Source organism: Coenobita brevimanus, chromosome 4 (assembly GCF_032717465.1).
Source record: "Coenobita brevimanus isolate Jiangsu-jjx chromosome 4, ASM3271746v2, whole genome shotgun sequence".
Lineage (NCBI taxonomy): Eukaryota > Metazoa > Arthropoda > Malacostraca > Decapoda > Coenobitidae > Coenobita > Coenobita brevimanus.
In genome coordinates this window covers 34,228,410-34,255,144 of record NC_136957.1, presented here as the reverse complement: position 1 = coordinate 34,255,144, position 26,735 = coordinate 34,228,410, and the positions used below count along the sequence as shown (strand labels likewise).

General features: G+C 40.3%; 1 protein-coding gene across 2 annotated transcripts; it reads left to right on the top strand.

Annotated features, from left to right (window-relative positions):
• The first annotated feature begins 2,459 nt into the window (after window positions 1-2,459).
• Window positions 2,460-17,228, top strand: LOC145395520 (major facilitator superfamily domain-containing protein 12-like). Of its 2 annotated transcripts, XM_080269131.1 has the most exons (10): window positions 2,460-2,623; window positions 3,162-3,267; window positions 4,198-4,405; window positions 4,930-5,041; window positions 5,177-5,410; window positions 6,673-6,867; window positions 7,876-8,150; window positions 10,171-10,316; window positions 12,678-12,857; window positions 16,772-17,228. In XM_080269131.1, exons 1-10 carry the CDS (start codon window positions 2,465-2,467, stop codon window positions 16,840-16,842), a joined length of 1,686 nt encoding a protein of 561 aa, XP_080125257.1. In that variant the 5' UTR covers window positions 2,460-2,464; the 3' UTR covers window positions 16,843-17,228. The 2 variants fall into 2 exon arrangements, with proteins under 2 accessions (XP_080125257.1, XP_080125261.1); XM_080269135.1 differs by lacking the exon at window positions 12,678-12,857.
• Window positions 17,229-26,735: the final 9,507 nt, after the last annotated feature.

Below are 26,735 nucleotides of genomic sequence, written 5' to 3'. Positions count from 1 at the left end.
CTACTACTACTACTATTAGTCTCCTACTCTCATGGGGCAACACAGGATTAGATGAAGTACCGGTATGTATGTATGTATGTATGTATGTTATTAGTGGTATTGGTAGTAGTATCAGGGGTAATAATAGCAGTTTAGGACAGGTAGTAATAGTAGTACTGTATGTCCACTTTTTTTGTTGGAAAGTAAATGTGCTCACTAATCACTGTTTTTATTTTGCAGATGGAGTAGTAGTCCCGCAAGCAAGACAGCTCCTACTGATCAACGCAGCTTCAAAAAGACACAAAATTATCCTGCCCATACACACAGCATTCCCTGTAAAGATATTAACTGTCAGAATACATGATATTAGACCAAAGCACAAAATATCCAACAATTAAGTACAAAATATCTGACAACGAAGCACAATATCCAACAACAAAGCACAATATCTAAGAATAAAGCACACAGTATCCAACAATAAAGCATACAATATCAAATAAGGCAAAATATCCAACAATAAAGCACAAACACACGACAAATACGACACACAAAATCCCACCACATTGCACACCAAACACACAGTATATGCAGCACTATTTACCTCCAAAATATACCATTCCGTAGGTTACGTCTCTGTTTGTGTCTCTTTTTCTCTTTTAACTCTGTTTCATTTGCTCTCTCAAAACCTAACATCTATTACTGCCAAAATCATTTCATCCTTTATTCATTTGCTCTCAGTCCATATCTTTACTCATTTCCTGTATACCCTGGTTCTACATTCATTCTATCACTCAAAACATAACACTTATTGCCACCAAAAACATTTCATCCTTCATTCACTTGCTTTCATCCATTCCTAAAGTTTCCTCTATACCCTAGTTTGTGAGTCAAATTTAAATATTTAAAATTGGTCAAGGTACTGGACTTAACTGACTTCATGTATCAGCGATTGAGATTTTAAGTATTTATTTTGATTTATTTTTGTATGATAGTAGTAAACCTAATATTTTTCAATAAGTTTTGTTATTTGTAGGACGATTATATATTTATTTGATTTATGTATTGCGTGTATCAGAAACACAGATATTGTGGTTCTTTCAGTTGATTTTAGGTTGCCATTTTTATACTCCTACAGACCCCTTTATTTCTTATCCATCAGTTTCCTCAGTAGCACTCTCCCTAGTTACCTAGTTTGTAGTTATTTATTGTATTTATCCAGTTGTGTGTCAGGTTAAGCACAATTTAGCATGATTTAAAGCATGTTCTCTCTCCTCTTTCTCTCTCTCTCAAAAACTACAGAATCTCTCTCAAACCCTCACATTCCATACTAGATCCAGAAAACATAAAAAAAAAAGAAAAATCATCTTATATTCCCACTACCCTCCAGAAGCACACCAACCCTCCCTTCTTTTATGACAGTCAAAAAAGAAATTACCACGACACCAAACATAGGAAATTATTTTGTCTAAGGACAGAATACGAAAAAATACTGACAGGTATATAATAAAAATACTTGTAGAAATACTGTGACAACTAAATTAAAAAAAAATACCTTGCAACTTAGCGAATTTATTTACATTTCAAATAGGCACAAAATCGCTATCTTGAACACAAGGCCTATGAATTTCTGATACTGCACAAATCCATCTTTTCTTCTAAACTGGTATTATTTTGGTATTTGTACAGTAATAGGTGGTATATTTCTGTATCATTTCACACCCTTGATACTTGAATTATACCCCTCGTCTTCTACCTCTCTCTAATCGTTCATCATTCCATTTTATTACTGGTAAAAGTTTAGAATTCTAGAGCCATACAAAGCATAAGCCTGTATAATTTTTCCATCCTTTATACACCAAAATCATAGAGCCCTACTAAGCATAAGCCTGTATAGTTTTTTCCATTTTTTATGCACCAAAATTTTCCATACTGTTCTTTTTATGAGACTTCAGAGTGGTATCATTTTATATACTGGTTTGGTTTCTGGATGTCCATAACAACACTGAGCCATTTTCCTTCCTTGCTGAACCAAAACATACAGTATCCTAGTAATCCACAGCCTCTCCCTCTCCCTGCATTGCACAAACCTACCTGGAACTCTGTAACCCCTGCAAAGACTACACAACCCCTGCAGACATCTCATAACCCCTGCAAACTCCCTACAACCCTCCACAATCCCTCACAGCCATCTCACAATCTTCCTACAACCCACCACAATCCCTCGCAACCTCCACACTTACTTCCACAAACAGCCTTGGCACTCCACATCTGCAACTCCCACAACCACCCCACCAACTGCCCTCAAATCACCCCACAACCTCTGTGACACCCCACAACCTGCCCACAAATACTCCCTTAATATCCATAGCCTCACCACCACCTCCCACAGGCCTCCCACAACCCCCACAGACTCCCCACAACTCCCCACACACTTCCCACAACTCCCCACACACTTCCCACAACTCCCCCCTCCCACACCCCCACCATGACAGAGCTGAAACGCATCACCAAGTATGGGTATGGTGTGGGTCATGTCCTAAATGACCTGTGTTCGGCTGTGTGGTTCACCTACCTTCTTATATACTTCCACCACGTCCTCCAGTTCAACAACTCCCTCGCTGGGGTTGTGCTGCTCATTGGACAGGTTAGGGGATTATTATTATTTCCCTTTTTATTATTAATAGTAGTAAGAGTAAGGGTAAGAGTAATAGTAATAGCAGTAGGAATAGTAGATGCATTTGTTTATTTGGTTTTAGTTTTTGTAATGAAATAAGTTCTTGTGATTTTTTATTTATTTATATATTTTTTAACATGGCTTCATTGTGACCATTAAAGCTAGTTTGCTGCAGTCCCATAGTTAAGAGTTCCAGTTGAAGGAAAAGGCTGTAATATTTTGGAATACATCATTGGCTTGTATATTTTATCACGCTGGGTCTAAGTTGTGCACATCAATCAGCTCACCAGGGGCAGGGTAGTCTTGTTGAGGTTTGGGGCTTGGTTTGTTGAGTTTAGGTTGAATTTAGTTTAGTTTAATTTAAATACATGTGGTTTATTGGGTTACTTTAGGTTAGATTTTGATTAGTTTAATTTAAATACATTTCATTTGTAGGGTTAGAGTAATTTAGGTTTGGTTTAGATTAGTTTAAATAAGGCACTTTTGCCCTGTACCCTGTCCCTTGCAGGTAGCAGATGCCCTCTCCACCCCATTCGTTGGCAGTGAGGCAGACCGCACTGACGACCTGCCATTCTGTGTACGCTATGGACGTAGGAAAACGTGGCATCTCGTTGGTACGTGACAGTGGTGGTGTTGGCAGATGCTCACACTTTTGGTATATCATCATCATATTCAGTCATCATCTTAATCATCATCATCATCATCATTATAATCATAATAACTCTGTCTCCCATTATTCTGTTCTGTTTGTTATACTTCATACTTGTCACACATCTGTTACCATTGACATAACTGTAAACACCAAAGGGCTACCAAGGAATTGTAGAGATTCATATTTCCTGCTACAGTATTTTGTGACAGTTGCTTATCTGAAAACCAAACTTTATACTTAAAGCTGAAAACCTACAGATATTATCCCATCCAAAGACAGAAAAGCAAGACAGTTGAATATCTAGTGTCATTAATTTTCAGACACATTGATATTGTATGTACTTGCATTTATATAATGGGAGGTTGTAGGCTTTCAGTGATCCAGCAACCTTTCTTCCCCGCTGAACCCATTCAAGCACTTTGTCCCCTAAACCTCCATCCTTACTCATCACACTACCCAAGTACTGTACTTAAATGCACTCACATTTTCCATTTCATCACTATCCAGCCACACTGTGCATTCAGTGGCTTTATTTCTCTCACAGACCACAACATGACTCATCCCTACATTCACCACATTCACCATCCTTGTGGTGGTAATATTTCTTTTCATCTTCCCTGGGTATCTGGAGTGCTGGCAGTCAGAGGACTGAACGCAGGTTATTAATTACACATCCTTTGTGGTCATCTCCCAGTTTGGGACAGAAATCTATGCCAGGTTAAGGTCAACCAACTAAGTAATACAGAATCATGTATTTCTCTGTGCTGTAGTGACCATCCTCATTGTAGGCTGCCATTTTCGTGATCTGGAATGAAAATCTCCAAGTTAAGGTGAACAGACTGTGATTGTGAAACTTTAATCTATATTTTTTCTCTGTTTCCTTCTATTGCAGGGACCATTCTTGTTGTGGTAGCATTCCCATTCATCTTCCTGGGGTGTCTGGGGTGCTGGCAGGCAGAGGACTGGGCACAGGTTATTTACTATGCACCGTTCGTAGTGGTGTTCCAGTTTGGATGGGCGGCTACACAAATCAGCCACCTGGCCCTCATACCAACACTGACACAGGATCCACACGACCGCACTGAGCTCAATGCCATCAGGTTAGTGTGGGTTAAGTCACACAACGCTTTTTGATTCTGAGTGAACATCAGGGGTAGAGTTGCAAGAGACAGACTGAAAAAGACCAGGAACAAGGTCATGGAGTATGACCTCAGAGACAAGGGACTGAGTAGGGAGGCTGCCAGAGATGGAGCAGGATGGAAAGTTGCCATTAGTTGACCAAGGTTGGCATATGCAGGCATGTTGGAGTCTTTATTAATGAGACAGTACAATCCTATTTAGTTGAGTCTTGCTGCTACAGTACACTTCTGTTGAACTTAAGAAAGGCGGCTTCTGTTGATGGGGTTTATTAAGGTAACATCTTAACTCCTCCAATGTGAAAATTCTGTTGTAAGCAGAATAAAATCATGTAGAAACAGCAAGGAATAAAATGAAGAAGATATCCTGGCCTCTTGGGTTAAAGTAGCATTTTGCCTGCACACATCTGAGAGTATAAGTGAACAGATTGTATGTCTGTAAGCTGAAGGAGTTAACCGCTGTCCAAACTTCACCTCCCCCCACCCAGGTACGCATTCACAGTGATGTCCAATGTTGTGGTGTACTCAGTGACGTGGGTCGTGCTCGGCCTAGATCCATCACAGACTGTCGTTGGACCAGAGGACGCCATGAAATTTAGGGTGGGTAGCTACCAATAAAGAGTTTAATTTTGATATACGTTATTGCAGCTAATCTTGGGCCCTTGTGGTGCATCCTTAGATATGAATTTGTCAGGGATATGGTAGGTAAATTTTTAATATCCTCTCCTCTTTCAGTACATCGTTGGCATAGTGATGGTGATTGGGATATTATTTGTGACAGCCTTCCACTTCATAGTGCGTGAAAACAACACATACTCCATGTTAAGCCCCGTCGCTGCCCCTCCCAGCACAGAAGAGGACCCAGAACTCTCAAACTGTGCTGCTGATGTCCCCACAGCCCCCACCCCACACACGACCTGCACCCCACACTTTAGGATGAAGATTAGTGACTGGCTGAAAGAGCCACAGGTACTGGTTTTGTACTGGGTTCTCATTTTCTCATATTCTCATTTTAATTTCCTTCCCTTCTTTAATCTTTATTTTCCATCCCTTTTTAATATTGTTCCTTCATTCCATCCTCCCTCTCTTCCTTCCTTCCTTTATCTGTCCTTCCACCCTCCTTTCCTTCCTTCCTTCTTTCTTTCTTTCCCTCCTTTTTCCTTCCCTTCCTTCTTTCCCTCCTTTTTTTCTTCCCTTCCTTCCTTCCAACCTTTCTCCTTTCATCCATCCCATGCTATATGATGGAAAACTTTTGACTGGATGAAAAAGCTGTAAGAGGCGGGGCTATTATATATAATTTTTTCTTTCTCTTTTCCCTCCTTCCTTCCTTCCATCCTTCCTTCCCTCTCATCCTTCAGTACTGATGTCTATGTTCCTTCTACTAATTCTTACTCTACCTACAAGACTCACCCCACCTTCACTCTTCATCCCTCTCTTAACAGTCCTTTTCTTCCTCATCATTCTCTTTTCATTCCCTGCCTACTGCTTGTGGTCTTCCCTTTTTCCCCTCCCTCCCTGCCTACTGCTCTTGCTTCTCCCACATTTCCCTGTTTCCCTTCCTACTGCTTTTGCACTTCCCAGTTTTCCCTCCTCTTTTTCTTTTCTCTGTCATATGTACCATACTTTCTAAATTTACTTTACTCTTTTTACTCTGTCAGCCTAAAATTGCCATCTCTCCATCTTGAATGCTGTGTTGTAACAATAGATTAGCTCTAGAATATGGTGCTAGTCACAAAGAAGTGCTGTGGAGAGGGTGTGGAGACTTAGTATTTGCTGCTGCCACTGAGTTATGTGAAATAAGCTGTAAGAGGATGAAAATCTTGGCCAAAGTCAGAGTATAAAATATATATAATTGTCTCCATTTCTCCGCTTCTACAATGTGAAATAAGCTGCTAAAGGGTGAAAATCTGGGCCAAGTTACAGTGAAAAGCAATTGTTTCTTCAGTTCTACCAGGTGAAATAAATTGCAAAAGGATGAAATTCTGGGCCAGGTTTGAGTAAAAAAGAGTATATAATTGCCTCTGTTTCTCCACTTCTACCAGATGAAATAAGCTGCAAAAGGGTTAAATTCTGGGCCAAGTTTAGTGAAAAGAGTATATACAGTAATCGTCTCTATTTCTTCAGATCTGTTGGGTGAAATAAGTTGCAAAAGGGTGGAATTCTGGGCCAAGTTTGAATAAAGAGTGTAGACCAAGTTTGAGTGAAAGGGGTATATAATTGTCTTTCTCCAGACCTACCAAGTTGCATTGGTGTACATGGGCACTCGACTCTTCTGCAACTTAACCCAAGCCTTTGTACCCATCTACCTTCAAGACTCCCTCCACCTCCAGCAGACGTCCGTGGCCATCATACCCCTCATTATGTATACCTCGGGCTTCCTCACCACCATGCTCATGAAGCCCCTGAACAAGCGAATTGGCAGGAAGGTATGGTAATGTTGGTGTGGATTTTACTGATATTTATTTATCTTTTTATGCTTCGCAAATGATAAAGTGATGTTCCTTTTGCTTTTATTTATTTCTTTATGCCTGGTAATTGCAATGCATCCACATGTATTTTGCACCCTATTTTTAACTTGATAGATGGTGATTTGGCTCCATCTGGTGAGAAATTTGAACACAAAAGTAATATGTGTCGATGGTTAGGTTTGTTTGATGGAGGTAGGTACTTGGGGGCTTGATTTATTTCATGGCCCATTTTATTGATTTTTCTGTTGATAATGCTGCCACTTTCCTACTTTCTCTTTCCTCACCTCTGCATCCTGCCTCACACCATCTTTACCATAGGTGGGAGAGAGGGTCTGGGCAATTATGTTGGCATTTTCTTCCTGGGGCAAATGGTTTTGAATGACAGCTTTTAAAACGTGTTCTATAAATATTGTGCTTTACGAGGTGTTGATAGTAACAACAGGCACACACATAATTGAAAAATGATTGAAGAACATTTTCAAGTGGCTCATCCATGGTTTCAAAATGTAAAGACAGGAAAGCATTTAGATACTCTTTAAATCCTATGTTTGTACACATAATTGAAAAATGATTGAAGAACATTTTCAAGTGGCTCATCCATGGTTTCAAAATGTAAAGACAGGAAAGCATATAGATACTTTTTAAATCCTATGTTTGTATCGTTTATAAAGACTACAACATACTTGCATGCATCAGCCTTGGTCATTTAATGGTGGCTTTCCACTCTACTCAGTTTCTGGCAGTGTCTCTATTCATTACCTTATCCCTGAGGTCATGATGTATGACCTCGTCCCAAGCCTTTTGCAGTCTGCCTTTCATAACCCTGTCCCTGATGTTCACACTTCTCACTTTCTGGACCCAGTTGTCATCCCCCATCCTCTCCACATACCCAAACCATCTCAGTCTACCCCTCCTCATGACAACACCAATACAGTGTAATAATAATACAATTTCACCATTTCCCAGGCAGCATTTTTGGTTGGTGCAGTAATTGGTAGTGGAGGCTGTCTATGGATACTGCTGGGGCGTGGGGAAACCTACACCCATTACCTGATCTACCCTGTGGCGTGTCTCCTGGGTGCCGGGGGTTCCACTATGCTGGTGACGTCGCTCTCCCTCACCGCAGATCTCATTGGGCCCAATGTGGAGTCAGGAGCATTTGTTTACGGTGCCATGAGCTTCACTGATAAGCTGTCCAACGGCATAGCGGTCATGTTGGTGCAGGCCCTTAACCCGTGTGTGTGAGTACTTAACCACTACCTGCTGATTGCCAATACTCAGCCCTTTCTGTTGAATTGTGTGTGTGTGTGTGTGTGTCTGTGTGTGTGTGTGTGTTTGTGTGTTGGGGAGAGATGTGTGGGTGTGGGGGGGGGAGATGTGTGTGTGTGTGTGGGGGGAGATGTGTGTGTGTGTGTGTGTGTGTGTGTGTTGGGGAGAGATGTGTGTGTGGGGGGGGGAGATGTGTGTGTGTGTGTGTGTGTGGGGGGGGGAGATGTGTGTGTGTGTGGATATTAAACCCCCATTAATGTTAGTTAGTTAAATTGTGGTTGGTTAGGGCTTTCTTCAGCAATGGATTAGGTGTCTGACAGTAGAATAAAATTTTTAAGTGCCACAGTACTCCCTAAAGATTCAACTGATTGAAATTTATAGTTTACGTATACGCTAAATTTAACCCAAGATAGGAAGACATCCCTTCTGACCTCGGGATAGGGAGACCTGTACCAAGTGGATACAATGAAGGAAAATAATAAAAAAGTATATATACGGAGATGTTTTATGCAAAACTAATGGAGCTGAAATACAAATATGACTCCTGTGGAGACCAGATGACTAGGAATTAATAAAACAGAGCTAAGATAAATACATTTATAAGTTACTTGAAAAAAACAATGAAGGAAAAAAGTAGTACTGATTTATTCTCTTCTTGAGATGCACATACATGGAATTGAGGAAAAAAATTGCCTAAACCCATAAACCTAATACCTAAATATCACACAGTCGGCCTGCCAACCCTGGGTTCCACAGAAAATTGAGTGCCTGACATAAATGGAAACAGGTAATACAGTAAATGTATACACCACTACCCTCAAAGCACTCAATCAGTGTGTCAGGCTCCTGTTGTGGGTCATCGTGAGGTGTAATGACTCCGTCACACTACCACGATGGTCACTGGCACACTCAGTCAGTGTCATATCACCCACACTAACATCACATGTTTCTGTGTCACTCTGGGGTTCCAGTGTGGTGTCAACAGTCCCGCTGAACTCCTCCGACTTCAGATACTCTGCCAGCTCTTCATCTGACAGGTATCTTGTTCGTTTGGGGCCCATGACTACACACCTGTAAATAAAAGTTCCCAATTACCCATTATTCCGGCCACCACTGACCCCTGAAACCACCCCATTACGGGGTCACTGCTGCACCAGGTCAATTTCCCATCACCCACAGTAACAATCAAGGGTTTCTGTGTCACTCAGGGGTTCTGATGTGATGTCAACAGTCCTCTTGAAATGCTCCAGCTTCAGAATATTCTGTCAGCTCTGTGTGGGACAACTGCCTAGCTTGTTTTGCTTCCATTACCTACACAAATACACTAAAAACCAAAGAAAACCATATATACTACTTTATACTGCATATAGTGGGACATGTTACACGCTTGTTCATGGTCATATTGTGCCGAAAACACTCAACATGTGCATTCAAGTCTTCGACTTTGACCAGAATGGCCCTCCTTTCTTTCTCTCTTTGTTTTTACAAAAATTATATGCTGCAGGGGCTAAGATGTGAATGAATGTGTTTCAATGGATGAGTAATGGGGAGTGTGTCGTCCTGTCTCGGCTACCTCCCATTCCTTGGGGGAAGCAGCCTAGGTAATATAGATAGATAGATAGATAGGAAGACATGTGCCAATTGGATACACAGGTACTGTACTCACCAGAGAGTCAGCAGTGGCAGGAACTTGAGCCTGCAAGCAGAAACAGCATAGGCTGGCTCTGGAGTGCTTGGTGTAAAGAAAAATGTTGCCCATTACCCATGATTCTGGAGACCATTAACCGCAAAACTTAAACGCACCCTGGCTGTGAATCCATATGGCACAGGTCTTCCTATCTAGGGTTAAATTTAGTGTATTATAACCTCACCTCTTGTTTAAGTTGCACTAAAGGTTGTGATGATGCATGATGATAATTTTCCACCACTTCCCTCAATACAGCCATCTTGACTTAAACACATCCTGACTTAGTGTGTGTGTTGTCCCCACAGTAACTGCTGCCCAAAGTGCTCTGGCTACTATCGCAGTGTGTTGGCTTACTACTGTGGTGGGGCTGCTGTGGCCGCCGCATTGGGGGTCATATCGCTTCTCCCGGCAAAAATCGGTCATCGGTCATCTCGCTCTTACACTACTGCAGGTGAGTGATGGTAGAATGCAGGTAGATAGGTATATAGATATTGGTAGTGACTGTGGATAGTTAGTAGGTATGTGGGAGGTAGGTAAATAGGTATATGAATTTAGGTTGTGACTGTGGATAGGTAGTAGGTAGGTGGGAGGTAGGTAAATAGGTATATAAATTTAGGTTGTGACTGTGGATAGGTAGTAGGTGGGTGGGAGGTAGGTAAATAGGTATATAAATTTAGGTTGTGACTGTGGATAGGTAGTAGGTAGGTGAGAGGTGGGTAGATAGGTATATTAAATAAATACTGGGAATGAATAGGTGGTAGGTAGGTAGGTAGGAGGTAGGTTGAAGTTACTATAGTCAGTTTGTTTTCACTTGGCAAGGCTGAACCATGGCCACAGATTAATTATTAAGTCGTAACTACATGCAACTGGATCACGCCTAGTTATGAGGTAGGAATAGGTCACCTTGGTTCCCCATTTTACATTCACCTGGGCCAGAGTTTTGTCCTTGTGCAGCTTATTACACATAGCTCAGTGGCAGAATAAGGCAGTACCATAGCCCTATATCCTTTCCCTAGCACTTCTTCATGACTAGCAGCATATTCTAGTGTGAATCTGTTGCTAGAACTCAGTAATCAGGACAGAGAGATGGTAATTTTAGGCCAAGTTAGAGATTCCTTACTTGTCCTTAAACTAAACTGAAAGGACTTAGGGGTCTTTGTCAGCTCAGATCAGATGTGGTGTAGGCATGCTTTTGGTGGTAGCTATATACAGAGCACTACAGTTTTCATACCAATATTATTCTTGCTGGCTGTAGTAGTTTAGTTAGTACATCATTAGTATGAAGTGTAGCTATTATTATTAGTATGTTATTAATGAAGTACTTTATTTAGATTAAAACTAATGGCAACAGATAGATAGATAGACTGTATTTAGAGTAGCTGTAATACTTCATGATGCAAAGTGTACTATTTATGCATGGTTATTGTTAGCTTGGAGTCAGTGTAGCATGTTTATTTTATTTTTTCCTGCATTTGTGGACATCAGCAAGTATTTTGGTATGAGCACACCTGACTGTTTCACACATATATATAGTTAGAAAGACATGTTATGCATCTGTTATAAAGTAGGAGTAATGCCCCCCCCAAAAAAAAAAAAAAGAAAAAAAGTAGGTATTGTATTTTATGATTGGGCACTCCTAGATTTTCACCATACTTTTTTTTTTTTTTTTTTTTTTCCCCCACTATCTAGTCACTGACTTCCTACTACTTGTACTTTCTCACTACTGTACTTACATTCTCACTGCTTATGGTTCTCTGTCTTTACTACTGTCTCCCTGTACTAACCATTCTTTGTACAGTACTTAACACTATGTTGAGAAGAGGTCTCCCTTTGCAAAATAAACTTGTCTGGCATTATTCAGAAACAGTGCTTATGTAACATCTTCTCATAAGAGTTTAGGTGCGCAATACATGGAGTCATTTCTTTCCTCTCACCTCTTCCTATCCTTTTATTTTCCTTCTCTTCACTTTCCTCTTCCTCCCCTCCTTTTTTCTCTTCTCTGTCTTTCCTTCTCTTCTCTTTCCTCTTCCTCTCCTCTTTTTTTCTCTTCTGTATCTTTTATTCTATTCCTTCTGTCCTCTTCCTGTCCTCTTTTTTTCCATATTTCTGTCTTTTATTCTCTTCTCTCTCACCTCTTCCTGTCTGTTTTTCTATTTTCTGTCTTTCGTTATTTTCCATCTCTTCTCTTCTGTTTCCTCTTCCTCTCCTCTCCTCTTTTTTCTCTTTTCTATCTTTTATTCTCTTCCTTCATTTGTCTTCCTCTCCTCATTTTTTCCTCATTTCTATTTTTTAATTCTCTTCTTTCTCTCCTTTTCCTCTCCCCCCCCCCTTTTTTTCCTGTCCTTTGCTTTTCATCTTCTTCCTTCTCTTCGCACTCTCCACTTCCTCTCCTCTTCTGTTTCAGTTCACTGCCTTTTATTTTCTTCCCTCCTTAACCCAATTCCCTCTCTCCTCTTCCTTTCCTCCTTTTTTCCTGTTCTCTGTCTTTCATTGTCCTCCTTCTCATCCCTCCCTAACCCCATTCCCTCTCTCCTCTTCCTCTCCTCCTTTTTTCCTGTTCTCTGTCTTTCATTGTCCTCCTTCTCATCCCTCCCTAACCCCATTCCCTCTCTCCTCTTCCTTCTCTTCCCTCCCTAACCCCATTCCCTCTCTCCTCTTCCTTCTCTTCCCTCCCTAACCCCATTCCCTCTCTCTGCTTCCTTCTCTTCCCTCCCTAACCCCATTCCCTCTCATCTTCCTTCTCTTCCCTTGCTAACCCCATTCCCTTTCTCGTCTTCCCTCTCTTCCCTCCCTAACCCCATTCCGCCAACAGATAGCTCCACGTCCAGCGCACACACAGAATCCGCACCACCCACACCCAACCACCTGCCCCCCTCCACCCCACACCCTGGCAAGGCTGCAGGGGGTGAGGAGGGGGCAGGGTGTGGCAGGGGAGAAGGTGAAGGTAGCACTACAGACCAACTAACCCCCGACGTCAACACAGCCAGTGAAGGTGATGGAGGGCACAGAGTCAATGAGGGGCCAGATTCACAAAAACAAAATCAATTCACTGTCATAACTTCGATTTGTTTTCTAGTTAAGACAAGGAATTCACTGTCATAACTCATTTTTTTTCTAGTAAAGACAAGGAATTCACTGTCATAACTCATTTTTTTTCTAGTAAAGACAAGGAATTCACTGTCATAACTCATTTTTTTTCTAGTAAAGACAAGGAATTCACTGTCATAACTCATTTTTTTTCTAGTAAAGACAAGGAATTCACTGTCATTACTCATTTTTTTTCTAGTAAAGACAAGGAATTCACTGTCATAACTCATTTTTTTTCTAGTAAAGACAAGGAATTCACTGTCTGTTGTGATTTCTTTTTCCAGTAAAGACAAGGAATTCATTGTCATAACTCATTTTTTTTTTCCAGTAAAGACAAGGAATTCACTGTCATAACTTTTATTTTTTTTCTAGTAAAGACAAGGAATTCACTGTCATAACATTTTTTTTTCTATTAAAGACAAGGAATTCACTGCTGTAACTGAGATAAATTTTTTCCAGTAAAGACAAGGAGAAGAGAATGCTGAATCTCCCTGTGTCTGTCGTATGGCAAAGTTATGACACAGAACTGATTGTAAATATGTTTAAGAATCTCGCCCTACTAATAATAATAATGCCTACTTGATTTTTGGCCCAGTCTGACCAAATCTAGACTTGTTCTGAGCTGTCTGCTTTATTTTACAGCTTTGTAAATCTAACTTGTGTTTGGTTATAATTTTCACACACTGCCATGCTTTATTTAACTCCATCTGCTGAATGAAATCTGTGCTTTGTTGAGTATGGTTATCAGGCATCAGTAAAAAAAAATAAGTAAATGAATAATAGTAGTAGTAGTAATAATAATAATAATAATAATAATAATAATATGTGTGGATTCTAAAGATTAACTTGCCACTCCACCAAATGCTACAGCTTAACCTATTTGATGGTTTAGGAAGACCCACTCAGGACCCACAGCCACTTCACTGCCCACACTATTTCCTCACCCAGTCCAACCCCTCAGAACTGTGGCTTTCATAGTTTTTCATAATTTGACAACCTGTATGTGTAAACTTTTAGAATACAGTATCCCTTCATCATATACTTTTGCTGTCTTATTTACTTAGCATGGCAAACCACAAGGGAATAATTTTACTGCTTGTATATATAAGCTTTTGCCATATGTAGCCCTTCATCATACACTGTCATACTTATATAGCATGGCACAGCACAAGGTAATCTTCGTTAACCCAACTAAATCTCTAACCTCTTGGCTGTACATTGCTAACTCCTGCCTTTTTTTCCTTGACAGTATTATTTAACTCAAAAACCTCAGGCAGCCAAACGGTTACTCGGAACTACCCAAACCATAACCAAAAATATCATAAATGTGAATTTGGCTCTGTTAGCATGTTTTAGGTTTTGCTTGGCGGCAGTAGTCTGGCGGGCTTCTGGCCTGTGGTTCCTTCTTCTCTGCATAAAAATAAAAAGAAGAAAGTAAGAAAAAAGAAACTAGCATGGCACAAAACAAGATCTTACCCTACCCTAACCTAACACAACCTAACTTTCTAACCTAACTTAATGCATTACTAGTATATTTTAACATAACCCAAGCTAGACAGACCCAGCTTGTATATATGGTTAATCATGGCAGGCCTTTGGTGCATGGTTAATGGGGCTTTCACCAGGATGTATATATAATGTTGAGTGATTTTCTTGCATTCACATTGGTGTTGGTGAGTGTGGTGTCATGTGGTGGCACAGATAAAGGGGGGAACTCCATTGTACAGTTATATATGTGTCCCTCAACTCCCTCCCTGTGTCCTTTGATTATATACATGTACCTTAGCTCCCTCCCTGTGTCCTTTGATTATGTAGATGTCCCTCAATGCCCTTCCTGTGTCCTTTCATTATATAGATCTCCTTAAACTCCCTCCCTGTGTCCGTTGACTATGTAGATGTCCTCAACCCCTTCCCTGTGTCCTCTGATTGCATGTCCCTCAGCTCGCTACGTGTGTCCTTTGATTATATACACATCCCTCAGCTCCCTCCCTGTGTCCTTTGATTATATACATGTCCCTCAGCTCCTTCCCTGTGTTCTTGGACTATATAGATGTCCTCAACCCCCTCCCTGTGTCCACTGATTGCATGTCCCTCTGCTCCTTCCCTTTGTCCTTTGATTATATACATATCCCTAAACTCCCTCCCTGTGTCCTTTGATTAAATACATATCCCTAAACTCCCTCCTTTGTCCTTTGATTACATGCCCCTCAGCTCTTGTGTGTGTCCTTTGATTATATAGATATCTTTTAACTCCCTCCCTATGTCCATTGATTGTGTAGATGTCCCTCACCTCCTTCCCTTTTTCCTTTGATTATGCGCATGTCCAACTCCCTCCCTGTGTCCTTTGATTGTATAGATGTCTCTTAGCTCCCTCCCTGTGTCCTTTGATTATATACATGTTCCTCAACTCCCTCTGTGTCTCCTTTGAATGGTAGACTGAAGGAAAAGGTCAGCGTCATCCTGCAGTCCACTGAGTTTGTGTCCAGATGAGCGTGGTGTTGCAACTAATACTGCTGTTTATCAGTTACAAGGCTTCCTCATAACTTCCCTCCTTTTTTTTCTTTTTTTTCATTGTGTGTGTGTGTGTGTGTGTGTGTGTGTGTGTGTGTGTGTGTGTTGAGATGATCTAAATTATATTGTTTGAACCCAAACTATGGTTCTTTCACCATAAATTGGCCCAGATTTTTGACCTGTTGCCTTTTTTTTTTTTTTTTTTTTTTTTTTTTTTATTTTTTAAACCAAGAAAGATAGTGCTACAGCTTAACATCCTTTCAGCAGCACTTCTCCGTAACTAGCATCATATTCCAGTGTTAATCATTTGCAACAACTCAGCATTGAAGATGGAGGGTTGACACATTTAGGCCAAGTTAAAGTGAAAGGAGTCTAGTCATTTTAAGAGAGTCATTGTCAGTTGTATGTGAAAGGCGTGCATAGAAGAGTGCTTATTAGACTGTGTGATTTATTTATTTTGCGTCTCTTGTGATGATTGTGAAGACTTTTGATGTACATCCAAAATAAAAAGCTTAAATTGTGTGTGAAAATAAGGAAAGGAATGTATGCTTTATTTGTCTGCTTTATTTATCTTACTTTTCTATTTACAGATGTTTCCTTTGTTACATCCCCTTTACCCTCCCCTTCATTCCCCACCCCATATTGCATCGCCTTTACCTGCCCTTCAGTTCCCCATCCCATACTACCCTTCCTTTACCCTCCTCTTCAGTTCCCCACCCCATACTACCCTCCCTTTACCCTCCTCATCAGTTCCCCACCCCATACTACCCTCCCTTTACCTCCCCATCAGTTCCCCACCCCATACTACCCTCCCTTTACCTCCCCATCAGTTCCCCACCCCATACTACCCTCCCTTTACCTCCCCTTCAGTTCCCCACCCCATACTACCCTCCCTTAACCCTCCCCTTCAGTTCCCCACCCCAAACTACCCTCCCTTTACCTCCCCTTCAGTTCCCCACCCCAAGCTACCCTCCCTTTACCTTCCCTTCAGTTCCCCACCCCAAACTACCCTCTCTTTACCTCCCCTTCAGTTCCCCACCCCATACTACCCTCCCTTTACCTCCCCTTCAGTTCCCCACCATATACTACCCTCCCTTTACCTCCCCTTCAGTTCCCCACCATATACTACCCTCCCTTTACCTCCCCTTCAGTTCCCCACCCCATACTATCCTCCCTTTACCTACCCATCAGTTCCTCACCCCATACTATCCCCCCTTTACCTTCCTTTCCATTCCCCACCCCATACTACCCTCTCTTTACCTCCCCTTCCATTCATTGTCCCAAACTCACCACTTCTTTCATCCTCAGAGTACCAGTCAGTGCCGCAAGGTCTAAGAAATCGCCTATCCTCCGACCCAGACAGTTCCATCGTCATCTAAGGCATCGTGGGTTTGTTGTTGTTGTTGTTGTTGTTGTTCTGTTTCTTGTATGGTTGTGAACTTGGCGGACTCCGGTAGTCTGGAGACCTCAGCCAGGCACCCCCAGAGGCTGTTATGAGAGTGATGGGCATGTGATGATTAACTCTTTGCCTCCTATTCTGGCCTTGGGTTCCTTCTTCTTTACAAAAAAAATAAATAAATAAATAAATAAATGAAGGAGGCTCCTCAGCACCTCTTTTTTAGTTATTTATTTTTGTATAAGGCGAGTTAATGTAGTTTCATATGTTATTAATGAAGTGTAGTGACATTAGAATGATTTGAATAACACAGAAGATGATAGCAAGGTGTAATAAGCAAAATAAATCACTTAGGGAGAGGTGTCAGGGAGCTTCCTTAACTCATGAGAATAAGGGTCTCTCTCTAAGTGATGAGTATGGGTCTGTATCCAATCCCTCCATTTTGATAGGTCCCTCCTAAGCTATATAATATCTTGAGGAGAAAACATGAACAAAATACTATGTCGTTAAAGGGAACAGCTCAGCGTTTGTAATCAACATATTTTTCTCTGTCTCTGTTATGGTGTGTCTTCCCTTCTCCAGACAATTTTAATCAACTTAGGAAGGACTCTTAACAGTGAGGGGATGAATGGAGTCAGGATCTTCCCCTTTCATTTCAAAATTTCTCCTAAACTGAGGTAGATCATCTGTTGGGAGCAAGAAAGAAAGAAGGACAAAATTAATGCATTGGGAGTCAGAGGGGTGGCATTGTAGTGAGGACAGAGTGGATATCTTCTTGAGTTGTGTTTTTGTGCCATGCTAAGCCAAACAAGGTCACGTGCCAGCGGAAAATGAAATAAGACATGCTAGTTGGAGGTCATTTGAGTGAAGACAGTCTGATATGGCCCTTGGTTGAAGTCTAAGGGGTGTCTCAGGCTTATTGCATATGTACTGCCACTTAGGTAAGCACCTGGTAGCCTTTATCTAAAACCTGTGGACTAATTAGCCTAGCCCAGGGTTCCTGTGCTTCTAATGGGTCTAAAGGTTTGGTTGATGCTTGGGCTACTGAAGGCATTGGGAATGTATTTATAATCCCTTTTCTGTCCAACTCTCTAATGCAAGAGTTAACTGTTACTCCCGGTCCTTCATTTATGCAGCAGGTCAACTCTGGAACTGTCCCCCTCTGTCTGTATTTCCTACTTCCTATGATCTCCAGTCTTTCAAATGCAGTGTCCAGGCATCTCGAAATGAGTGGATCTTGAATTTGGCTCTCTTTTGTATTGTTTTTGTTTTTTCTTGGAAGGAATGGTTTGCAGTCTCCTAACCCTTTGTTCCTTCTTCCTTGCATTAAAATATATATATATATCTCTGTAGCCAGATGCCATAATGGATTTGGGAATACCTGATCAAATAAACACATGGAAGGTTGTGATTCAGAGATCAATGCACATGAATGTACAGTACAGTGTAAGCACACATAAAGCAACATGAACAATGCATAAAGTTTCAAGTAAATGTGTTGGGAACATCATTTATGTACTTTGGCCCCCCCCCCTTTTTTTTTCACATAGTCACATTTTTATGCTGTTTATGCTATTAAGTCCACATTAGATATATATATAAAAAAAACAAAAAAACATGCAGACTCTTAGAACATGCTCTCGGCTTTGTTAAGTCATCCATGTTGGCCAAAGTAGAACAGTGAAGTTGTGTGGGCCATGATAGGGGTGAAGTTTCATTTGTGCCTATGTACCTGATGGACCAGTTTGCCTCACTCTGCACTACACCATAGGGAAAATATTGTGATATTTTGAACCACATCCCTTACACAATGAGGACGGCCTGTATAATATATGGTTGTGTATAGTGCAGCATATGTCCGACCCATTCATCATGTTTATATGATTCATTTTACACTTGTTATCATCATCTATACATCATTCATTTTGTACTTGCTGTCATCTATACATCATTCATTTTACACTTGTTATCATCTTCTATACATCATTCATTTTATACTTGTTGTCATCTATACATCATTCATTTTACACTTGTTATCATCTTCTATACATCATTCATTTTATACTTGCTGTCATCTATACATCATTCATTTATACTTGCTGTCATCTATACATCATTCATTTTATACTTGCTGTCTTGTGATGGTTCTATTCAGCTTAGATATCTTAAACTAGAGATGTTAAATAATTCCTTTGTAACTCCTTAGAATACATCCTAAATTGAATATATCATCTGGTGGCAGCAAGAATAAACTACAAGGATGCCACCTGGAGTCAAGTGATTTAAGTGTGTAACATGACATGATTCTAACAGGAGAACAGTTGGCTGGTCATGTCTGTTCCAGTGTTGGTTGTATAGATTTTTATATAACAAATTGTTGTTATGAGTATTATTATTATTTTTTTTTTATGGTGATGGTTAAGGACTACACCATTTTTTTGTGGCCTATCTGATGGAGCCAAGATTTCGAGGGCTTAAATGATGAGTGAATGGAAGTGTGGCCCATTGAGTTGGGCAACTTTGGCAGTCTGGACGTTGCTACTCCTCACCCTGCCCTAGGGTGGGAAATGAGGTCCAGATGATGATGATTATGATTATTATTATTATTATTATTATTATTATTTATTTATTTATTTTTTCTTAAGGACCACAACATTGTCTCTTCCTGGTACCATATAGAACACTGTGTTGTGATTTTGGTGCTTGAAATGTAACCTACAGTAAGTGTTGTGAGGAATGCACACATGGAACACAAGTGGGTGGTTAAGCACTGGTTGTATACTCGTGTTGCTTTAACCTGATCTAAAATTAATCCCTCCATCTTGAATACCAGCTGTAGCAAAAGATTAACACAGGAGCATAGCAGCCTGTCCATCTGAATAATACCAGCTGTAGCAAAAGATTAACACGAGAGCACAGCAGCCTGTCCATCTGAATAATACCGGCTGTATCAAGAGATTCACCCTAGAACATCACAGTAGTCACAAAGAAGTGCAGTGGAAAGGATGAAGGACCTTGGGATGGCATTCTTGTCTGTTAAGAAAGCTCCCAAACACATTCCCTTAAGTGATTTATTTTACCTGTTACTTGTTACACCTTGCCATCTTCGTGTGTGTTATAAAAATCAAATATATAGATAGATAGATTTTTTTTTCTTTCACTCATAACATAAAAAATTGCAGACATAAAATTATCAAGGTCGTCTATCTATCTATCTATTGCCAGACCCCATAATCCCATAAGGGGTGGCCACCTGACTTTGAGTTACCTATTTTACAGGGAGGGGCACTAACCCTCCACCAACCCACTTGATAACATGTAGGGAGCACGTATGGGTTGGTTATATGGTAACCACCCAGCGTTGTAAATGGTTTCTTGGCTTACAGGAAACCATTTGGCTTGTCACTCAATGTAAAGCCACCTGTGAAGGAAAGAAAAGCAATAAGAAGTGACAGGAAAGATTGGAGAAATAGGAAGAGAGGAGGACAGACACAGAAAAAGAATGATAAAGGCTAAGGAAGAGGTAGGTAGCACTACATCAAGTGAGTGGATGATGGTCGCCACCTCCTACCAGATATCAAGGTCGTGATATGCTAAAAATATCGCCGAGGCAAGAGGTGGAGGATAGCCTGGTAAGACAGTGAGAATATAAGCCTTTAACATTTAATTATTCTGATGTGAACCGTGTCATAGTCTGCATACAGTAATATAAATACATTGACAACAGTGAAAGATTTACCATCAAGAAAATATATAATACATTAGATGCTCGATTTAACAAACTAATCCAGCCAGCCCCCATTCCGTTATCTCTAATTTTCTAGTAAATCGAGTTCCGCAACGAAGGATCAATATAAAGGAAAATTTTTCAGCATTTTGAGCTATTTTCTGCTAAATCCTTGAAGGCAACCCAAACCTAGCAGACTATACTAATTCTCATTGCTACACACAGCAGTATGAACCCATAGTAAATACCCCCAGAAATGAATTTTTGTGTATGGAATTTCCTTAATGGAATTATGCTCAATATAATGGAAATTTTCTGTTAGATAGGGATAAAATACTGGGAAAAAATAATTCCGTTATTTCAGGGGTCAGCTTAATCAGTGTTTGTTAAAGCGAGCATCTACTGTACCTTGCTGAGGTGCATCTGAGCAGAAAAAAAACTGTGTAGTGTTAGCTTGAAGAAGAGACCTAAGTGTGGCTGTGGCAATAATTGGGTGAAAAGAACAGTAATAAACTTGTATGAAAAGAAGAAAACAAGTGGAATTGAGGATATAATTTACTAGTGTTTGAAAGTTTTAATTGATGTGTTTCTTTCCTTATTTAAAAATTTTATAAACAAAATAAAATTACAGTATTTACAGTGATGCAGTTGAGAATAATTACCAGAAATATGTGGTTACAATAACGTGACTTTTACATTAATGAATTCTATATTGGTGGAGAAACAGTATGATGATGGTGATGGACTGAATAAATGTGATGCAGTAGGAAAAAATACTGAGATTACTGTGCATATTTTTAAGACATTAGAAAAAGTATGTAATATACTTTTGTTATTATTATTATTATGATATTTTTTTACCCATGAGAAAGTAATGCAAACCAAATATAAGAATGATATACATAATGTATTTTTGTCATGGTCACCCTGGACAAGGGAATGCAAAGTGAAATTACATACAGTCAACAAAAAAAGTATCACACACCTTACCACACGTATCATTGTGAAAAATGGACGAAGCATTGTGATATACAGAGCGCCCTGTAGTTATAAGTGCAAAGATTATCCTTGGTAATTATTAGAACTCAATATTGCACAAAAATTGACATCCTGGGTGCTGTGTTTTTCTAAGGCATTGGGTTAATAGATTTGAGTGTATATGGGTGAGGCAGAGGCAGGGAGAGGGGCGAGGAGACCGAGGATGAGATGGAGGGATGGAAAGGAGAGGTATATGTGGAAGGATGAAGTGGAGAGGTATATGAGAGAGGGGGGTGTAAGGTGGGGAGATCATCAAAATGGCAGGGGACAGGGTGACACTGAGATGATCTGTTTGTGGCCACCCCGTATGGGATTAGGGCATTTGGCTATAGGTATACTGAAGATGAGATGGAGGGATGGAATGGAGAGGTATATGTGGAGGGATGGAATGGAGAGGTATATGTGGAAGGATGAAGTGGAGAGGTATATGAGAGAGGGGGGTGTAAGGTGGGGGGGAGAGCATTGAAATGGCAGGGGACAGGGTGACATGGAGGTGATTTGTTCGTGGCCACCCTTAATGGGATCAGGGCATCTGGCTATCGATAGATACTGTAGATAGATATATGAATAGCTAGTGTCCTCATTTTCACATCCGTCGTACCCCAGGTGTGCCATACTTTTTTTGTTCACTGTACATAGGTGGTGATCATTGTTGTATTGTATATATAAGACATATTTTGTACTGTGCTGTATTTTTCTGTGATGTCAAAAAGGAGGTGCTGTAGCCAAGGTTGTGTACATATTTTTGAAACTGAATTGATGTATTTTTGTAACCACTGAAAATACTTGTGTGTTTGTTAAGTAAGTGTGTATACGTGTGTGTGTGTGACATTGGATTGGGCAAACTTGTGCTCTCTGGACATTGCTACTCCTCCCCCTCCCCAAGGATGGGAAAGGAGGTCCAGATGATGATGATGATGATGATGTATATATGAGTGTACGGATATATATATAATATATATATATATATATATATATATATATATATATATATATATATATATATATATATATATATATATATATAATATATATATATATATATATATATATATACACACACTGTATGTATGTGTGAATCCTCCTCCTGTACACTGATGCCTTGAAATTGGTTGTAAAAAGAACCAAGTGAAATAGTTATTTCACTGAAGAATTTAATGTTCTGTCTTTAAAATATTGAACTCAGTTATGTCATGCATATTAATTTTGACATCTAACGGTTTTGTTCATGTTTGGGCTGACTATTAACTGAGAGGGTTAGATGTAGCATAAGTGAAGTCTTAAATTATTAGACACATATCCATAACTATATAAAATCGTTGACCAGCAGCAGGAATAAATTAAACGGGTGTGACCTGGATTCACTGGATTAGCCATATGGAGTGAGTAACCTATCTCTGGACTTGTATTCGTGTTGGTTAAAGAAGCTCCCTAACACCTTTTCCTCAGTGATTTATTGTTGGATACAGCTGGTTCATATCAGTTTGTGTTATTTATGCAGAGTATGGTGGCATATGAATTATTTAAATTATACATAGGAGGACAGCAGGGATAAGTAAAATAGATCACTGGAAAAGGCGTTAGGGAACTTCCTTAACTGGTGAGAATCTGGCTCTGGGCTTTGCTCTTAGTGAGGAGTGACTCAGGGATGGATGGATAAATGAAGGATGAGTGTGATCTTTTTCTCTTGGAACTCTGTTGATAGTTCTGCTGTGTGCTGCCATTCTCTGTTTCTGTATCCTACACTGCCTTTGAAATGCAGTATATATCATTATGTATATTTCAGTCAGAATGATGGTGATGAACTCTAGGTTGTACATATATGCATTGTGCCTGGTGTAATAAGAAGGTTGGGGGCCTCATTAATGGTATTTACTTTTGTCTTGGTTTGGATCATCTAGCATTCAATTTGCCCATGTCATGTGCTGTCTTTTGATATTATGCCTTACAGTTAGTTGATGAAAACCACAGATTTACATATTTGTGTGTGTGTGTGTACACACACACACACACACACACACACACACAGTTCTTCCTAACCCATCATATGTCATAATTACTCACATCATGAACAAAACCATCTAGTTTTACACTGAAAGAAATACCAAAATGTGTCTATAGCAGGAACAGAATTAACTGAGTGTAGATTTAACCCTCTAACCTGTCAGTCTTCCTTTGGCTGAACAAAATCACAGTGACTGAGCTGGAGTGAGGCTGACATCATCCTTACCAGTGATAGGATTTGTTGTGTAGGGTTTTCAGTTGAGTATTTAAGTTTGAATTTTCTTTTATCACCTGTTTTAATTTATCTGATGGCAAAATAAATAATGATATTTTGTGAACATACTGTATGCTGTGAATGTTGTGTTAGTGTTTTACAGCAAAATAAGTGGCATTAATGTGGAGATTATTGTGAGATTATGGTTGATGTCTGACTCAAAGTCAGCTTGATACCCCCTCTGTGATGTTATTACTCCTTTCACTGTCAGCTACTTATAAATAGAAAAAAGATAACATCTGATTGCTCCCTCCCACCACTGACACAAATGGCTGGCAAGGGCCAAACCACAGGGTTGACTGGCAGCTACAAGTAGCCGTCAGTTAGTTGTAGTTACCATACACAGAGTTGTTTCATGTTTTCAGAATGCCTTGCTGGATACCCCCAAGTGAACCATTTCCATACCCCCTGGGAGTATTGAGGCACTACTTTTAACACCTGATGCAGAAGTAGCCAGTATAAGATTTAAAATGTCTCATTATAAAAGAGGCAAAAACTGTTCTTGATTAATTATAAAGTTAGTTCGATGTCATAAATGAATTTTTGTGTGCTTGTACCCATTAACCCCTTGAAGCCAATAAGGATGTTTATTTTATCTGGGATCATTTTATTCAGCACAGCATTTTTTTCACACATCATTGTATTCAGCATATAGGGAGGTGTCTTGTTGTGAAGAAGCATATGAGAGCTATATTTAACCTCAAATTTGAAGTCTCCTATAAGCAGAATAGAATTGTCTGGAGAGAGTAAGTATAAAATAAAAGACATCCTCTGAGTGAAGTTGTTGTTGTCTAACCCACTGAACCTGGAAACTATTTTTTGTATTTTATTATTGCCATCTTCTGACAATTTTATTCAGTTCAGGGGATAATTTTCAGATTGGAAGATTAGCTATAGCACTGATAAATCCTTGCAGTGTGTTATCTTTCCAAAGTTGAATGCAGTGACTGGTAGCAGTAAGGAGAAACTAAAATGGATGTCACCCTGAGTCAGTGGGTTAAGCCTGGTATGTCTGGCCAAGCAGACCTGTCAATCATGGGTAAACAACTGCTTCTGTGGGGCTGTCGTACAGGTACAGTACAGTACAGTACTTACACTGTGTAGGGATCTGGCAGCACCTTGTGGTAGACTGCATGTTGCCAGGATTGAACCCGGGTCCTTGCCATGGCAAGGTACAGAGAAATGTGGGGATGTTTAACTTGTGGGTGGATGTCACAGCTGCTCCATCCAGGGTGCACAGCATCACCTCATGTAGGCTTCTCATCAGGACTAGTGAAGGAAATTAAAGTTGCATTTTGCTGGTGCTGGAGAGGGACATTTTCATATGGTGGCTGTGATATAACTGGGCAGTGGAACTGCCTGCCTGTACAAACAACCCACAACTCAGATGGGGATATGGGAAGATAGAAACTAAGTCTGCACTTCACCAAGGTCACATTCAGATGAACTTTGGGTTACAGGTAGTACTACTGCCACTATTACAGTCAGGACTTTTAGTGGGGAGTGTCTACTGTACTGGCCATGTGTACTGCTAATAGCACAGATGTTGATAATTTGTTATATCAGGTTTGTTGTTATTTGTTATCATCATTACTTGTTTGGCTTTGACACCATTTTATTTGTTTCTCAGCACCATTATTTTAGTTTCATCAGTAACAACCAGAGGATTGGTGACTGAGTTGCCTCAAGAAATAAAATGTCTCACCCATCTGTGGTTTGAACCCATCAGTACAGAAACATAGGAAGTATCGTCATCATTGTTTTACCAGCTAAGGAGTAACTTGGGTTAAAATCCATCTCCATTTCCAGACGTGATATCCCACATGTTTGATGATAGTGGATGTTGGGTGTCTTGAATGAGAGAGTAGGGAGGTGGCTGGTTACCATCATCCCTTGGTGGTATTGCCTTGGGAGTGGTGTGAGGCCAGCACTTGCAGGTGAGGTAATAGCCATGTGAAATAAAAGAACTGGCTGCAAATGCAGAAGAATGCCCCTTGTGCAAGTACCTGCCAGGGTCAAAACCTTTCTGTCAGCCATTCTTATCTACAAAGGCCCTAAAATGTTCAGCACATCACAAAGAAACATAAGGGACCTCACTGGCTAATGTAGTCCTTTTTAAATCCTGCCATGACACTTTTCCGAGATCAGTCCTAGATGAGCCACCAGCCCTGAAATACAGCACTGTGCAGAGCAGCCATATACAGTATTCAGTGCAGGTTCAGTTGAGTTACAGCTCAGTGATGATGGCTTCACATACATTAAAGGACAGTCACACCTTGGAGGAACTACATAAGTAAGGGCCCAAAGCTGGCCTCTCACAACATTCTTAGGCAGGGGACTCAACCACATTTATAGTCGGAGTTGGGCTGAGTTGTAGATAAACCCTGATCTGTTTGGCTGAACAGACTAATGAACTGCAGGCAAGCAATCTGTCCTGCATGGCCATCCTGTACCGTGAACTAATGTTCTCTTATGGTGGACTGACATGACACAGCAAGGGGAGGTGTGGAGGTTTGGTTCCTGGATGGATATCATTTGCATCCACTCAGTTAACATGGGCACCACAGTACGGTAGGCACCATATCACGATCACGTGAGTTTATCGCACATCACACTCCCTCAGAAATCAGACTAAACATCCATGTGTGTGTGTCAGTATAATAATTCAGATATAACAAGGGCACAGTATTATCAGGAAACATACATCACTGGACTGAGGAGTTATTCAAGGCAATGTCTAAGACCTGCAGTCTGAATCTAAACTAAATAAAAGCGTCATGTTCCATTGTAGCGAAGAAGAAGAATGGACATTACTCGTATGAAACCTCATACT